Genomic DNA, 19,238 nt, shown 5'->3' with positions numbered 1-19,238 from the left:
ATGAATAGAGTATTTCTCATCTTTATTTACTATGGAGCAGGCCATGGAAGATAAGCAATTAAGGGAAATGAATGGTGTTCTGTTGGAATGCATTATTATTACAAATGAGGAGTTGTCAGTGTTGAAGAATACAATTTTTGGATAATTTCATAGGGCTTGAGCAAGTGTAGCCCTGGATATTATGGGAACCTAGGGAGGAAATGACTAATACTTTGGCAGAGATACTTGCATCATCATTACCACAAGTGAAGGAACAAAAGTGTGGATGATCAAAGGCAAATGTGGTGTCTTTATTAAAAAGGGGTACAAAGGCACACCAGGAAGCTGCAGACCAGTGAGACCAATGTCAGTGGAAGGAACGTTACAGGAGAAGATTCTGAGCAACTGGATAGGCGAGGACTGATAATGGATAGACAGCATGGGGAATCAGATCTCACCAATACGATTGAGCTTTTTGTAGAGGTGACATTGTCACGATGTACGCTGGCAATGTTGGAACCCAATTGCGCAGGAAAGCCAAACTTCAATGTAGAGATGGAGACCAAAGTTTATTCATAGGAATTCCACTAGAATATCAATGGCTTGGCTGAGCGGCAACTGCAATACCAGATGCTCTCAAATACGACCCCACGATTAGCACTAATCAGGCATCTGCTTAAGTTTTACAAGTAACTTGGAATTCCTGAGCCTGTCAAAATAAACTTAACAAGTTTAAACAGAAAGCACTAGGATCCCTATTACAAAGAGTGAGTTGCTCAAGAAAAACCCAAGGATCTCTAAAGGATTAATGACTCTTGTTAAACTACAATTAAATAATTCAGGTGCTCTGAAAAATTTGGAGCTCAATGCTCTCTGGCTCCCCGCACAGGCCCAAAGAGCTCATTACAGACAGAAAGGATTAATGAGGGTAGGGCAATGGATGTCGTCTACATGAACCTTAGTAAGACTTTTGACAAGGACCCATATATACTGCTCCAGAGGTTTAGATCAACATGGGATTCAGGGTGAGGTACCTAATATAACTTTGGCTTGGTGGGAGGAGTGAGCGGGTTGTAGTGGGGTTTTTCAAATTGGAGGTTTTGAATTTTAGTAAGTTAAACCAGGGCAAGACATACACAGTAAAATGGTAGGAGAATGTTCTAGAAAAGAGATCGAGGCTTCCAGGTACATTTTTACCTGAAAATGGTGACACGGGTAAACAGGGTATTGAAGAAGGCATTTGGTATACTTACTTTGTTGGTAAGGGCACTGAGTACATGATTATTATGTTATGTTATGGCTGTACAAGATGTTAGTGAGACCACTCTTCAAATACCATGTGCTGTTGTTGTCTCCTGGTTCTCGGAAAGATATCATGAGACTGGAAAGGGTGCAGCAGAAAAGTCATGAGGACATTCCTGAGAATGGATGGCTGGGGTTATAATGGAGGGTAGGATAAGATGAGACTTTTGTCCTGGAGTTTAGAATGCTGACGGGTCACTTAACAGAGGTATATAAGATCATGAGGGGGCATCAATGAGGTGAATGATCACTGTCAATTTACCAGGGAAGGGGATAGTAAAGTGAACAGGTGCAGGCTTAAAGTGAGCAGAGATAGGATCTAAGGAGCAACTTTATACATAGAAAGTCTGGGGTATACGGAACAAGCTACCATAGCAAACCATAGAAGTGGATACATTTACAAAGGTTAAAAGACATTATGACAGCTACATGGATAGGAAAGGCTAAGAACAGGGGTTCATAAGCTTTTTTATGTGATGGACTTTACAATATTTAATTCATGCACTTCAGTTTATTTATTTATGTGTAATTAATCTATAGATTTCATTCTCGCTTTCATAAGTTATTATGCATTATGTATACCGCAGTGCTTCACACCTTGGTTTGGAGAAACAGTGTTTCACTAGACAGCATACATGTAAATAACAATAAACTTGACTTGACTGGACTGGACTGGACTTGGACCCAGGTTGGGAATCCCTGGCAGAGAAGGATTTGGAATAAATAAAATAAAATATGCTGAGCCTGGTTGATGTGGACAAGTCAGGCTGAAGGGTCTATTGTTCTAATATATAACAATGACTTCATGACTCTGAACATCAGCTTCAACTGCTATGCTTAAATTATTAGGTATTTGGAGATCGTTAAGAGCACCAAATTCCTTGGTGTTCACCTGGCAGAGAATCTCACCTGGTCCCTCAACACCAGCTCCATAGCAAAGAAAGCCCAGCAGTGTCTCTACTTTCTGTGAAGGCTGAGGAAAGTTCATCTCCCACCCCCCCATCCTCATCACATTCTACAGGGGTTGTATTGAGAGCATCCTGAGCAGCTGCATCACTGCCTGGTTCGGAACTTGCACCATACTGGATCGTAAGACCCTGCAGCTGATAGTGAGGTCAGCTGAGAAGATCACTGGGGTCTCTCTTCCCGCCATTATGGACATTTACACCACACATTGCATCCACAAAGCAAACAGCATTATGAAGGACCCCATGCACCCCTCATACAAACTCTTCTCCCTCCTGCCATCTGAGAAAAGGCACCAAAGCATTTGGGCTCTCACAACCAGACTATATAACAGTTTCTTCCCCCAAGATATCAGACCCCTCAATACCCAGCGCATGGCCTGACACCTGACCACCCTATTGTCTTGTTTATTATTTATTGTAATGCCTGCACTGTTTTGTGCACTTTATGCAGTCCTGGGTAGGTCTGTAGTCTAGTTTTTCTCTGTGTTGTTTTTTATGTAGTTCAGTCTAGTTTTTGTACTGTGTCATGTAACACCATGGTCCTGAAATAATGTTGTCTCATTTTTTCTATGTACTGTACCAGCAGTTATGGTCAAAATGACAATTAAAGTGACTTGAAAAGAAATTTATCTTTGATCTTAGGCTTGATGCATATTCAAGAAAATCAGGAATACTCATTTTTCAAGATATGAGTTTGGTGAAGTTCATCATGTCCAATATGATTAACACTAGATAAAGAGAAACAATTTCTCTCCCAACTGGTTCTACTTGAAAGCAGTAGCATTGAAGCCCCCTGTAGAGAGAACCTTATACTTTACATTTGAGCTGGAGTAGTTTCTTCACTTTGTGTAGTTGTCATCAATTCTGTCACAGTCTTTTCACAGAAATCAATAGGCTCTGTTAAAAGAAAAGAAAATTTCATCTGCTTTGTTCTTGCAAGAACAAGAGAGCACAATTGTTAGACCAATGGGTACTTGAGCATGGTAGACCAAAGGTGACCTACTACTCAATGCATATTTAAAGATTAAAGATAGGATGTATTTGTTACACATACATCAGAGCATAGAGTGAATAGTTTACAACAGCTACTAACAGAATTTGTGCTGGGGGCATTTTGCAACAGTTCCATGCTTCTAGCGCTAAAATGGCTTACACAGGACTTACTCATCTTAACCTGTACAACTCTGGAATGTGGGAGGAAACCAGGGCACCCAGAGGAAAGCCACACAGTCACTGGGAGAACGTACAAACAACTTGCACACAGTGGTGGAAATTGGACCCTGATCACTGAATGCTGGCACTGTAATAGTGTTACACTACTTGCTGTGCTCCTGTGCACCCAATTACATTTACTGGCAATTTGGATACGGCGAGATAATGGTTCAAGTACACTTTTTTCCCAACAGACAGGAGGTTTTCTCAATGAAAAGGCAAGCTTTCCTGCTGGCTGTGGATGGAATAACAGCTTTTTGCAGTTGCTCCTAGTTTACTTTACTTTGCCTACTTTCCAGCCTGATTTGAAATCTTACTTTTGAACATGACATTGTCTTACCATGGCTACAAGAACTGCTGAAGGTACTAAAAAAGAAGATCCTTCTACATCTTTGGATTCTATTAGTGAATCGCTGCAAAAAACACAGAAAAGAACCTTCTGAGGAATTTCAGTGATTCAGAAAAGAATCCTCCAAAGAGTTCCAGCATCTCGGCTCTGAAACTAAACAACTAGATATAAAATTGGAAGGTATTCAAAAAACCTTAACTGAGCAAGATAAATGAATAAAAGAGAATGAAGAAATTCTGTTGATTCTGGATGAGAAAATGGATGACCTGCAAAAGCTTATGAAAAACAATCCAAGGCTAATGAAGAATTAAGACAGAAGATTACTGTACTAGAAAACAGAAGCAGAAGAAATAACTTATGAATTCTTGGTCTCGAAGAGTTAACTGAATGTGATTACCCTGTGGAATTCTTTGCAAACTTTCTGGTTCAGCTATTCCCTAATATTTTAAAGTTGACACCAATGATTGACCAAGCTCACAGAGTGCCTGGGAATAGAATGCCTGGAAACAGACCTCATTCAGTAATAATCTGTTTTCATGAATTTTAAACAAAGAATCTTATAATTCATGAATCCTGTCGGAAAGGAATGATGAATTACAATGGCAAAATGATTAGGCTTGGCGAAGGTTTCTCAGCAGAGAGCATGATGGAGCGTGCTAAGTTTAAAAGTGTCACGTCAGAGCTGTCAACAAAAATTTTAAACTTTCTTTACGGTATCCGGCTCGGCTCAAAATTACCCTGAAGGATGGTTTGAGTTTAGAGGCTCAGAAATTTTTAAAGTCAGGAAATTGACTGTTCATTATTTTTTACATGAATAATTGCATATTTTACCTTTGGTAAACCTTGTAGTCAACTCTCTTTTTGAACCTTTTAAGAATTTATTTTGAGAAAAAGATTAACGACCTAATACTTTGTGTGTTCATATTATTTTATATTATAGTATATATATTTCTCTAGAGTTCTTGATATCAGAATTAAGTGTTTCTTTGTTGATCTGTTGTTTTGACTAGGTTAGAATACTTTTAACCTGAAATTAATTTGGAGCTAAGCCAGTAGGTTCTCTGGGGGAATGTTACCATTAGGTGTATACGTTGACTTTCTTTGGTCGACTTTCTCTCTTTGGGAGGAGGAAAGGGGTTGGGTTTTTTTTCCTGGAAGTTGTTTTAGATTCTTAGCCAAATCTGCCGCTTGGTTACCAAAGGTCATTGTTTAGTTTTATTAATCATTTCAGGGATTATCCCTCTAACTTCTCTTTTAAATAGTATTAAAATGGATTATACTACTAACTTACTTAGTCTTAACATGAAAGGGTTAAATCACCCTGTGAAACGAAGTAAGATTTTTGCCTCTATTAAAAAGCATAATGTCCCAATTATTTTTTTTACAAGAAACTCAAGTACGTAACTGATAATTCACACCTTTTTAGTGGAAGGAGTGGATTACATTTCTACTCTTGTTTTCAGGCCAAGGCTAGGGGAGTTCCATCTTTTATAGATAATACAGTTCCCTTTGTTCAACACAAGGTAGTCTCTGACACTAATGGGTGTTTTGTTATAGTATCAGGGAAATTAGAGAATAAATTAATGGTATTTGCTAATGTGTATGCCCCAAATATAGATGACCCAGGATTCTTTGAATTTTTTTTTTTTGTTTCTGCCTGATTTGAGTTTGTACTCATTGGTGATTGCAGGAGACTTTAATTGCTGATTAGATCCAGTTTTAGATCATTCATCTTCTAAACCAGTGACACTTAATAAATCAACATTTTTATTCATTCATTTCTAATGAAATGTGGTATTATTGATAAATGGTGCTTTCTACATCCAGCAGATAGAGAATATTGATTTTTCTCTCATGTTCATCATATGTATTGAAGAATTAACTATTTTTTATTGATAGCCAAACGATTCCACTAGTTCAATCTTGTGAATATAAAGGGATTGCTATCTCGGATCATGGTCTTGTGCTTTTATCTTTAAATCTTCCTGGTTTTCCTCAAACAGATTCTGGTGTTTTAATCTAACTTTGTTATCTAACAAGGATTTTTAAAATTTGGCTTGGAGAGACAAATCATTCTTTTTTTAAGAGAATATGGTGGAAGAGACTTCTAGCCTTGTTATATGGGATGCCTTTAAGGCATATATTAGAGGACAAATCATTTCTTATACTGCACATGTTAAGAAAAAAGCTAATAAAGAGAGAATTAACTTAGCCAATCAGCTGAAACAATTAAACCAAGAATATGCCTTGGCTTCAGATTCTGTTCTATATAAAAGATGGATTGAAATTAAAACTAAATATGATCTTTTATTAACATATCCTATTGAAACTCAACTACTAAAAAGATAAAAGTCAATTTTATATTTATGGAGATAAAACAGGTAAATTATTGGATAACCAAATTAAAACTTCTATTGCTGAATGATAGATTAAAGAAATTTGTAAAACTAATGGTGTCAGGACAACTGATCATTTAGAAATAAACTTTATAGTTCTGAACCTCCTAAAGATAATACTGCAATTAATAATTTTTTTAGTCCAATTAAATATTCCTACACTTTCTGTGGATAAACAGTTGGATCAACCTATTTCTCATGAAGAAATTGCCGAGGCTGTATGTTCACTGCACTCAGGGAAAGCTTCAGGTCCTGATGGATTTTCTGGAGAATTTTATAAGGCTTTTTCTTCACTGCGTATACATCATTTATGTTCAGTCTTTTTTTTCGGATTCTTTTAAGTTTGCTAGGTTGTCGCAATCTTTTTATGAAGCTTCTATTTCGCTTATTCTTAAAAGGAATAAGAACCCAACTGAATGTTCTTCATATAGACCAATTTCCTTACTTAATGTTGATACTAAAATCCTATCTAGAGTTCTGGTTTGTAGGATTGAACATACCTTAACATATATCATTTCTGATAATCACACTGGATTTATTAAAAATCGATATTCCCATTTTAATACTCACCAGTTATTAAATGTTATCCATTCTCCTTCTAAGCAGATATCAGAATGTGTGATATCCTTAGACGCTGAGAAGGCTTTTGATTGGGCTGAATGGCACTATTTATTTAAAATATTAGAAAAAATTTATTTTGAGTCCAATTTTACTCAATGGATTAAATTACGTTACCTCCTTCTGCTCGGGTTCTTACTAATTCTCAGAATTCTAAACTATTTCAACTTCAATGTGGAACCAGAAAACGTTGTCCTTTAAGCCCTTTGCTCTTTGACCTGGCTTTGGAACCCTTAGCTATTGCCTTTTTGAGAATCTAGTGATATCACTGGTATTTTGCGGAAGGGTATCACCCACAAAGTTTCACTTTATGCAGATGACTTATTGCTTTTTTATTTCCACTTTTAGCGTTCTCACTCAGGAATGCCAAATTAAACGCCGAGATAAACCGTAGTCAATGAAAACAAGGTCGCAGTAAGATTAACCATTTACTGTTCACTCTTCACATTAATGTATGGTGAAAACTGTTGATAAAACAATACAAGATTGATACAGTATTTGTTCCCTTCTTGATATCACATTTACATTGTAAATACTTGTAAAAGTAAACTGCAACTACATTGCATTAAAGTGCAGCGTACAGTCAGAATATACCTACGCCATGGACCGCTTTAAATACACTTCAACACAAACTATCCACAACTCTTTAACTAATGAAAACATAAACCTTAACGACCGTCGTTACTTTTAACAGAGTCAGCGTTAACATTTTAATTCAACATATTGATTATCTATTAACTTACAGCGTTGCTCTCACTGTGATTTCTAATGCATACAAACAACTTCTTGCACGAGTCTGTTTCTTGCTCTAGTCTCCCTCGTGTGAGCCCCCACCCTTGTGTTGATCCCAAACCGGTATTTTCCCACAAGACGCGGCGAAACCGGATGAGACGTCATCACATGCCGATATATTTTATGGGTAATGAATATACTTTAAACAATTCTAATTTTAACTAGAAAATACTAACAAATGAATTACTAATTGAAAATATTATAAACTAAATAACTGCCATAAAGGCAACACACTCCCCGCTTGACCTTCGTAAGGTCACAATGAACATAATACAAAACTTCGTCTCTAAATCAGTCATTAGGTAGAAGTAGAATGACTTCTGTAACTGGCCTTTGGTAAATTTTCACATCGCCTTGGTCGGTAGTCTTCAACTCGACCTTCCTGACATGTCCATCCCCACTAGGGAATGCAGCAGTGATTCTGGCCATTGGCCAGCTGTTGCGGGCGATTTGCTTGTTCCTGAACAGGACTGAATCTCCAACTTGAAGATCCCTGCGGGGTTCTGTCCATTTTTGTCTGTGTTGCAACAAAGGTAGATATTCCTGTCTCCAACGAGACCAGAACCGATTTGCCAGAGCTTGGACTTGTCTCCATTGCTTTGTGTACAAATCCTTGTTGGAGAAGTCTCCTGGTGGAGGGGGAGCTCTTGCCTTCTGTGTAAGGAACATTGATGGGGAGAGTATGAAGCAGTTTTCTGGGTCAGAAGACACAGGTAGGAGTGGTCGTGCATTTATAATGGCTCTGACCTCTGCCATTAGTGTGCACAGTACCTCGTGGGTCGATCGGGTGCGTTGCTGTGTCTTAGGTTTCCTTTTCAGGGTTTTTTGCAAGAGCGTGAACCGCTTGACTGCCTGCTCTTTGTTGTTTGGCAAGCACTGGCGTGGTTCTCTGAAAGGCAATGGGGTGACCCCATTATTTGCTTCATCTCTGAAGACCTTGGTGTCCTTTGTTTTTAAGAAAATGGCATCTTGAGCTGATTGAGCAAGCTTATTACCATGCTCAGTTTGAACGAAGACTGACTGATCCAGTTATTTTAGTTATTTTATGCTTGTTAAAGCCTTGTTGTGCTTCCTTGATACACATGGAACTTGTGCAGGGTTGAAAAATTGAATGGCGGCCACTCTCTAGCACATTGGTCTTAAGTGTGCTAACCGTCGGTTTGTATACATTTCCAGGGCACACCTCTCCTATCACCACCCAGCCTAGATCCAGGCGTTGCGCAAAGGGGGCGTTGTGTGGTCCATTGACCTGCTGCCTAACCTTGTGTGCCCGGAGAACATCTCTTCCTAATAGCAGGAGTATTTCTGCTTTTGGATCTAGTTCTGGGATGTGTTTGGCGATGTGGCTGAGATGTGGCTGGTGTAGCACCGCACTTGGCGTCGGGATCTCAGTGCGGTTATTCAAGATTTCATTGCACTCTAAGAGCGGAGGGAGACAGATGACGACTTTACCATCCAGGGACTCGAGCTGGAAGCCTTCTGCCTTCCTTCTATGAGTTTCCGCATTGCCGGAGCAAGTTCTAAGGTAGTATGGGAACAGCTCGCTCTCAATGTTGAACAATTTAAAGAACTCTGGACTGACTAGTGAGCGATTGCTCTGATCGTCCAGAATTACATAGGCTTTGATGGCCTTGTCTTTGGCTCCTTTAGGGTACACCTTAGTGAGGCAGATCTTTGAACAAGAGCGGCTTGACTGAGTTTGACTGCAAACTTCTGTACAGCTCGAGCTGACAACTGTTGTCCTGGAGTGAGCCTCTCCCTCCCCGCCATCCTGTTGTGGGGGTGAGGGAGCGTTGTCAGTTTGCGGTAACCGGCCGGGATGCATGGCCCCATCGTGATTAGTGCTATCACATTCCAGGCAATTCACAGAGATCATACACTCTCTAGCAAAGTGAGAGGTCGAGGAACAGCATTTAAAACATATTCTTTTCTCCTTGAGAAGGGCCATCCTCTCTTCAAAGGATTTTTCCCTAAACGTTCTGCATTTTCTGAGGGGGTGGGGTTTGTTATGCAATGGGCAATTCTTGCTAGGGTCGTGGTTAGTTGTAAAGACTTCAGTCTTAAGCACTGAGATGGGTTTATCGATGTTGAAAGTGTTCGAAGAGGATCTACCTGGCTTGGTGTAAATCGTACTGCTTCCTGGACCCGTGAGGCTAGGGTCATTTCGCTTCTTCGCCTCCTTGCACTCAAACCTAGTGAGGTGCTTAAAGGGAGGAAATCAACCATCGTGGTCTTCCTTGTACTCTGAGGCAACAGACAGCCACCTGTCCTGCAGCCCAAATGGAAGTTTGTCTAATATTTGTCTAATCCCGGATGGAGTATCTAGGTAAACTAGACCAGCTGAGTAGCCATCTTCTTTGGCGCCTTGAATCTCCATGAGTAAATCTCCGAGCTCCCTTAACTTAATGTGATCTTTGGCTGACACCTTAGGAAAGTTTTCCAGACGTCGGTATAGCGCCACTTCAATAATTTCGGGGGCCCCATAGCCCTCCCGAAGTCTCTCCCATGCTTTGTTTAAGGCTCGCCCGGGGTCATTGATGTACACTGAGCGTAAGCGTCTCACCTGTTTGCATGAGTCTTTTCCCAGCCATTTCGCCATAAGATCCAACTCTTGGGTTGCTCTGAGCTGGACTCCGTCAATGATGTTGGTGAATGTGGAGTACCATGCATGGTAATTTTCAGGTTTATCGTCAAACTGGTACAGTCCCGAAGTGATGAGATCCCGTCGTGCTAAATACTGTATCATGGGTTCAACTGCAAGTGCCATGCGGGCTGTGGAAATATTTTGGCGTGTATATGACTGAGGGCGTACATTTCTTATGGAATTTGCTGTCCTGAATTCGACCCCTGCGTCTCTTCTCCCCAAATCTTGTAAGTTTGGTGTTGAGAAGTATTTGTCGTCAGCTCTTTCATTCTTGACTTCATCGCGGAGTTGTGATGGTAAATAGTCTTCCTCAGATGGATGTGGTGCAATTGGGTCTCTCTGAGACTCCTCATGACGTGGGGCGTTATCGTATAAGTATGGAGTGGAAGAACGAATCTTCCAGACTGTTTGAAATTGGACATAGTCACTTGTGCGTTCCAATCTGGTCCTTTCTGAAGTAGATCTTATGTCGGCCAGATCATGCATTCCTTCAGCTTCTTCTATGTACTCTGCTTCCACCTTGGCAGCTTCTTCTTCTCGTTCTAGCATCAGTACTTCTAACTCTGCCGCTATTCTTGTCCTTTCCAACTGGATTTTGGCTTCTCTGGCAGCTGCCTCCATTTTCAATTTTGCTGCTTCCTTCTAGATTTCAGCTTCTCTGGCAGCCCTTTCCTTCTGGATTTCGGCTTCTCTGGCAGCCGCCTCCATTTTCAATTTTGCTGCTTGCTTGGCGAAGCCCACCCGCACATGGGCGGCATCTGCTTTAGGTCTAGCCTGGGCGGTCTTACTTGATGATGCCCTACTGCCCCTGTCGCTGGGTGGCATCGACTTGATGCTGGATCGAGTTGTCATTGCAGCACTCGAAAACTCCTGATAATGCTGCTTTTTCACTGTAGCGTTCTCGCTCAGGTGTAATGGAACGCCGAATTAAACGCCGAGATAAACCATAGTCAATGAAAACAAGGTCCAGTAAGATTAACCATTTACTGTTCACTCTTCACATTAATGTATGGTGAAAACTGTTGGTAAAACAATACAAGATTGGTACAGTATTTGTTCCCTTCTTGATATCACATTTACATTGTAAATACTTGTAAAAGTAAACTACAACTACATTGCATTAAAGTGCAGCATACAGTCAGAATCTACCTATGCCATGGACTGCTTTAAATACACTTCAACACAAACTATCCACAACTCTTTAACTAACAAAAACATAAACCTTATCAACCATCATTACTTTTAACAGAGTCAGCGTTAGCATTTTAATTCAACATATTGATTATCTATTAACTTACAGCGTTGCTCTCACTGTGATTTCTAATGCATACAAACAACTTCTTGCGCGAGTCTGTTTCTTGCTCTGGTTTCCTTCGTGCGAGCCCCCGCCCTTGTGTTGATCCCAAGTTGGTATTTTCCCACAAGACGCAGCAAAACCGGATGTGATGTCATCGCATGCCGATATATTTTACGGGCAATGAATATACTTTAAACAATTCTAATTTTAACTAAAAAATACTAACAAATGAATTACTAAGCGAAAATATTATAAACTAAATAACTGCCATAAAGGCAACACACCAATGTTGAGACTTTGTTACCTTCTACACTTTCTCTACTGTCTTGTTTTAGACAGTTTTCTGGATATAAATTCAACCTACCTAAACCTACCTAGTGATTTTTTTCCTTTGAATAATTTGGTAACAAATTATACTTATCTTCCTTTTAAAATTGTAAGAAACCAATTTACTTATTTGTGTGTAACAATTACTAAGAATTATAAATACCCATTTAAAGAAACTTTTCTTACTTTATTCTTTCTTTCTTTTCTTTTTCCAATATTCTTATTGAATTTTATATAAACAAATACAGTTCATAGGGATACTTATTATAAATATCAAAATAAGATAGCAAAAAATGCACTATATATAAATCATAGTGATACAATCACAGTATCCCATATTGATGATCTATCAAATAAAACAAATTGAATGATGCAATACATTAGTATGATTGATCATATTATAAAAAAAAATCTATACCCTCTACCAAGCCAAAGCAGGTTGGAGAAAGAAAAAACAGAAAAGAATACTTTACCATATAGTATTTTATAATAATAGTCCCGATCATATTATAATAACAATTCAAAGATTTTTAAAATAGTTCAGAAAGGGCCCCCATAACGTTTGAAAATCCTGGTTAGAATCGGAAATCGAACAACGAATCTTCTCTAGATTTAAACATGACATAACATCACATAACCATAGCGCATGTGTTGGGGGGGGCAATCTCCTTCCATTTAAGGAAGATCGCCCTCCTAGCCATAAGAGAAGTAAAAGCCAGTACCCGTGATTGAGAAGGCTCCAAAATTATGGTTCTTTCCTTAATAAGGCAGTTAAAGGATTGGGCTTAAAACTAACTTTAAAAAGTACAGAAAAGTTTATAATACATCTTTCCAATATTTTTCAAGGCTCAAACATGACCAAAACGTATGAATTAATGAAGCCTCTCCATTATTGCGTCTGTCACGGTAAGGAGATATATCTGCAATATAATGGAGAGAGCTTGTCTTTAGACATATGAGCCCTATGTACTACTTTAAATTGTAGGAGGGAATGACGAGCACATAATGATGAAGAATTAACCATTTTGAAAATAACCCTCCGGGTCTCATCAGATAATGAAGTCCGCAAGTCCTTTTCCCAATCTTTTAAAATTTTATCTAAAGGAGCCATTCTCAATCCCAATAACAGACCATAAATATAAGAGATTGAGCCATTTTCTAAAGGTTTCAAATTAAAAATTACATATATTCTGTTCTTATCCAGTAATTTAGATCTTAAAAACTCTCTAATCTGGAGCTATCAAAAAAGTGGGTATTAGATAGGTTATATTTCACTGAGAGCTGCTCAAAAGAAGAGATTCCCTCCAACAAACAGATCTTGAAATCGTTTAATGCCTATCTATCCCATTCTCTAAAAATCAAGTCGGTCATAGATGGTTTAAAAAAAATAGATAAAATAGGACTGGAAAGAGAAAATCTCAATAAACCAAAATGTTTTTTAAACTGTAGCCAGATCCTCAAAGTGTGTTTAACCACCAAACTGTCAGTTAATTTACTTACAGGTAAAGGAAGTGAGGGTCCAAGAAAAGAAATAATAGAAAATTTGGTAACAGAATTGGCTTCCAAAAAGACCTATATTGGCCATTCCTCATGATTAATATAACCAAAATATAAGATTTCGTATGTTAATTGCCAAATAATATAACCTAAAGTTAGGTAAAGCAAAACCCCATTCTTTTTGCTTTTTTGAAGCTGGGCTTTATTTAATTGAGGTTTTCTGTTCTTCCATTTGTAGGAAGAAAGAATGGAATCTAGAGAATCAAAATAAGACTTAAGAATGAAAACAGGTACAGCTTGAAAGTGGTATACAAATTTAGGTAAAATATTGATCTTAATAGAATTAATTCAACCAATCAATGATAAAGAGACAGGCAATCAATTAGAAAGTGTCTTTTTCACATAATTTATTGAGGTTAAAAAAATTTCTTTGAATGAATCTTTGTAATTCTTAGTGATTGTTAAGCTCAAATATGTAAATTATTTATTTACAATTTTAAAAGGAAGGTTAATGTCGATTGGTATCAAGTTATTTAAAGGAAACAATTCACTCTTATGTAAATTCAATTTATATTCTGAAAACTGACTAAAATTAGTAAATGAAACACAGAGGGTAAAGAAGTTGTAACATTAGATATGAAAAGTAATAGGTCATCAGCATAAAGCGAGACTTTATGAATAGTAACTTTTCTTAAAATACCAGTAATATCTTTGACTCTTGAAAGACAATTGATAAAGTTTCTAGCACCAAATCAAAAAGCAAAGGACTCTACGGAATCCTTGTCTGGTTCCACATTGAAGTTTAATTGGTTTAGAAGTTTGAAAATTAGTAAGGACCTGAGCAGAGGGAGATAAATAAAGTAATTTAATCCAATGAATAAAGTTGAGCCTAAAATTAAATTTTTCTAAGGATTTAAACAGGTAAATCCATTTGACTTGATCAAAAGTCTTCTCTGCATCTAAAGAAATCACACATTCCAATACTTCTTGGATGAAGAATGCATAACATTTAACAGTCACTGTATACTAAAATGGGAATATCGATTTTTAATAAATCCTGTTTGATCATCAGATATTATAGTAGGTATAATATTTTTGAGTCTACGGGCCAGAACTTTAGATAGGATCTTAGCATCAATGTTGAGTAAGGAGATTGGTCTATATGGAGAGCATTCAGTGGGATTTTTATCCTTTTTAAGAATAAGCAAAATGGAAGCTTCATAAAAATGCTGTGGCAACCTACCCACCTTGAAAGATTTAGTGAGGGTAGAACATAAATAAGGTATAAGCAATGAGGAGAAGGCCTTGTAAAATTCTCCAGAGAAACTGTCAGGTCCTGGAGATTTCCCAGGATGCAATGAATGTATAGCCTCAGTGATTTCCTCCTGAGAAATAGGTTGAACTGCTTTCGATTATCAACCGAAAGTCCTGGAATATTTAATTGATCTAAAAATTGTTCATTTTATATTATCTTTAATAGAATCAGAAATATACAATTCAGAATAAAATTTTCTTTAATTTCTATTTATTTCAAAATGGTAAGTTGTTATGTTGCCATTGGTTTTGCAAATTTCTTTAATTTGTCATTTAGCCTTAAAGGTCTTCAACTGATTAGCCAATAGTTTACCGGTTTTTTCTCCATGTATATAAAATTGGCTTCTATCTTTTAAAAGTTAGCTTTCAATTGGGTATGTTAAAAGAAGATCATATTTAGTTTTCATTTCAATACGTCTTTTGTATAGTTCAGGGTCTGGCACAAAAGCATATTTCTGGCCTGTTTTAATTAATTATCTAAATCAGTTTTCTGTTTATTAGCTTTTTTCTTAATATATGCAGTAAAAGAGATAATTTATCATCTGATATATGCCTCAAAAGCATCCCAAAAGCTAAGACTGGAGGTCTCTTCCAATGCATTTTCTTCAAAAAAAAAGAGTAATATGATTCTTCAGAAATTTTAGAACTCCTTGTCAGATAATAAATTTAAATTAAAACACCATGATCTGTTCATATGAGTGAAACCAGGAAGAATTAAAGATAAAAATACAGGAGAGTGGTCGGATATAGCTATTTCTTTATATGTAATGGATTGAACGAATGGAATCAATTGACTATCAATAAAAAAATAATCAATCCTAGTATAGGAATGATGGACATGGGAGAAGAATGAATACTCCCTTTCTGCTGGATGAAGAAAATGCCAGACATCAATGCTATCACATTTCATTAGAAAGAATCAAATGAATAAAGCTGATTTATTAGGCATAGTTAACTTAAAAGAAGAATGATCTAATACTGGATCTAGACAACAATTAAAATCTCCCCCCATCACTAAAGAATAAGAGCTCAAATCTGACAAAAATGAAAAGAAATGCTCAAAAAAATCCTGCGTCATACACATTAGCAAATACAATTAATTTATTATTTAGTTTCACTGACACTATAACAAATCACCCATTAGGGTCAGAGACAACTTTATGTTGAACAAAAGAAATTGTATTGTCTATAAAAGTTGAGACAACACGGGATTTTGCTCTGAATGAAGAATGTAATTGTAAATCCCTCCACTGATTAAAAAAGAGTGCATTATCACAACTACGTACACGTGTTTCTTGTAGAAAAATAATAGGGGCCTTTAATATTTTAATATATGCTTATTCCATTTTACAGGATGATTTAACCCTTTCACATTCAAACTGAGTATATTAGTATTTTGCTCCATATTAAATTGTAATTAACAGAAGAATTAAAAGATCTGAGCATAAATTATCAGATCCAAAAGACAGACCACGAAATAAGGTACTCAAGCAGAAAATTTGAACGTTAGCCCAACCCAGCTTCCAGAAAAAAAAAGAACCCACCCCCCCCCCTCCCAAAGCCAGAAAAGACGGCTAAAGGTCAGCCAGCAAGCTAACTCTAGAGATAACCCTTGCCAGGGAATCCTGCTGGCGAAACTCCAAAACTTAGTAAGTTGTTTCGTTCCTACCCAGACAAAACAAAGAAAAAACTTAGATCAAAAATCCAAAACATAAGAGGATATATTTTAACAATTTCATAAGAAATATATATATATATGCGAAAACCTCACAGGAAAGAATAAAATAGTAAAAAATATCAAAAAAAAAACAATTTATATAAACGGTCAAAGCATAAGTTTATTAAAACCTTATACTATTCAACATTTAAAAGATAACTGCTCTTGTAAAAGATATAATGCAATTAATCTTCTGCTTCCATAAACTTCTGAGCATGTTTGACTGATCCCAGCCATTTGCACTTGCTATCTTCCAAAACGATTCTGAGACTTGCAGGGAAATAAAGAGAGGACTTAAACCCTTTCTTATAAAGCAACAATATGACCTCTTTGTACTTAGCACACTCAGCCAAAACCTCCGGTGCATAATCTTCCACAAATCTAATTTTCTTCCCGTTGAAATCAATTGTTCTGACTTGACAGGTATGTCAGATTAAAAGCTTCTTAGTGTGAAATTCATGAAAGCATAAAATGACCAAAATGGGGCCTTCTCCTGCCTTGGGTTTCGGGAATAGTGATCGATGGGCGCAGTCCAAATTAGGCACGGATGGCAATGAATTCGTGAATAGCTGCTTCAAAATGCTTGCAAAGAACTCCAAGGGGTGATCACCTTCAATTGATTCTTCAAGACCCAAAATACGTAAATTGTTCCTTCTGCTTCTGCTTTCAAGGTTGATAATCTTCTTTGTCAATTATTCATTAGATAATGATAATATTTTGGAGATCTTTCTCACATATTCTAAGTCGGCTTCCAATAATGACAAAGCTTCTTTATTCTCTTTAATTTGCTTTTCATGTTCGTTTAAAGTTTGTTGAATAGCATCCAACTTGACATTAAGATGTTGAAATTCATCAGAGAGTTCCGTTCTTTGCTTTTTAAGGAAATCTCCAATAGATTCCAAAGTAGTTGGAGAGTCTTGTTCTGTTCCTTTTGCAGCGGCTTTCATTTTTCTCAGAGACATATTAGAGCACTATTAAGATTTGTAACAAGGTTTCAAAACTGGTAGGAAATAAAGAGATAAGTAAGGTAGGAGCAATTTTAAAAAGATTTTATCCCATCAACTGTCAGCAGGGCTCTCTATTAAATGACATAAAAAGATTATCAAATTATCACCTCTTTCGTTGTTATTGATTGGCTGAATTAATTCTATTGAAATGAATATCTTACCTAAATTTATATACCTCTTCCAGGCCTTACCTGATTTTATTACTAAATCCTTTTTTGATTCTCTTGGCTCTATTTTATTCTCTTATATGTGGAAAAATAAACATCCTCGACTGAATGAAGTTCATCTCCAGAAAGTTAAAAAGAATGGAGGTTCAGCTTTACCAAATTTTATGTTTTATTATTTGGCAGTATATATACGGAATCTTACATTTTGGTTATATTATATTAATCATTGGAACTGTCCAGGGTGGGCTTCTTTAGAAGCTAACTCTGTTAATAAATTTTCTATCATCTCTTTTTTGGGATCTTCACTTCCTTTATCTTTCAATAAAATAACTGAAAATGTGGTTGTTAAACATACCTTGAGGACCTGGATACAATTTAGAAAACGCTTTGGTTTATTGAAATTTTCCCTTTCCCATTTAGATTTTCCCATTTTTCTTAATTATTTTTAAGCCATCTATGACTGATGTAGTTTTAAAACAATGGGATAGATTGGGTATTAAATGTTTCCAGGATCTGTTTGTTGGAGGAAGTCTTTCTTCATTTGAACAACTGTCAACTATATATAGTTTACCAAAAACCCACTTTGTTCAATATTTACAAATTAGAGACTTTCTGCGATCTCAATTATATACATTTCCTAAAAGTCATGTTAAGAACTTATTAGATGAAATTCATAACTTGAAACCTTTTTATAATGGTTCAATATCCAATATTTATAATGTGTTGATAGGAATGAGAAATGCTTCTTTAGACAAAATCAAAAATCTTTGGGAACAAGATTTACGGACTTCAATTTCTGAGGAAACTTGGAAAGAAATATTTAAACTGGTTAATACTTCATCATTATGTGCCTGTCATTCCCTCCTACAATTTGAAGAGGTCCATAGGGATTATATGACCAAGGATAAGCTATCTCATTTTCATATGGATATAACTCCCTACTGTGATAGGTGTAACAATGGAGAAGCTTCATTCATTCATATGTTTTGGACAAGTTCAAGTCTTGAAAAATATTGGAAGGAAGTATTCCAAACTTTTTCTGTACCTTTTAAAGTAAATTTTAAACTTAATCCACTGACCTCCTTATTTGGTATTGTTGGAGGGAAAGATATCATTTTGAAGACATCTGACTTGCACATTCTGGTTCTTATCTCTCTTAAGACTAGAAGGGCGCTCTTGCTTAAATGGAAGGATGCTGCTCCGCCTAATCATGCTCACTGGTTTCGGGATGTTATGGCATGCTTAAATTTAGAAAAGATTCGTTGTTCAATTTCTGAATCTAACCAAGGTTTTCAGAATTTGTGGGGACCGTTTTTGAATTATTTTCAAACCCTTCCATTTCCCGTTAAAGTACAGATGCTGGTAAATAACATATTTCACTATCTGATAAGGTTTTTTTTTACCTTTTTTTCTTTACCAAACAGCTTTGGCTTTGGTAGTGCAACTAGATTTATTTATATATATATATATATAAATTATACTTATCTCAACATAAGAATTTAAATAAATAAATAAATAAAATGAATTTTAAAATGGCAAGGTCTTTTGTTTCTCATATCTCTTGATCTCTCTACCTCTGAGAAAAATAACTCAATTTTCATGAATATGGGTTCACCACATTCTGGGAGAAGAAATCTTTCCTAATCTCAGTT

The 19,238-nt window shown here is 36.7% G+C and overlaps 1 protein-coding gene across 1 annotated transcript in view; it reads right to left on the bottom strand.

The window, feature by feature from the left end:
* LOC132380901 (uncharacterized) overlaps positions 1 to 19,238 on the bottom strand; it is a gene marked incomplete at its 5' end in the record, with an annotated part of 146,857 nt that overhangs the window by 91,491 nt on the left and 36,128 nt on the right. Inside the window, 2 exon segments of the mRNA XM_059949819.1 lie at positions 17,147 to 17,383; positions 18,718 to 18,827. Coding sequence (XP_059805802.1) covers positions 17,147 to 17,383; positions 18,718 to 18,827 — 347 coding nt within the window.

Source organism: Hypanus sabinus, chromosome 25 (assembly GCF_030144855.1).
Source record: "Hypanus sabinus isolate sHypSab1 chromosome 25, sHypSab1.hap1, whole genome shotgun sequence".
Classification (NCBI taxonomy): domain Eukaryota; kingdom Metazoa; phylum Chordata; class Chondrichthyes; order Myliobatiformes; family Dasyatidae; genus Hypanus; species Hypanus sabinus.
This window is presented reverse-complemented; position numbering and strand designations above follow the sequence as displayed.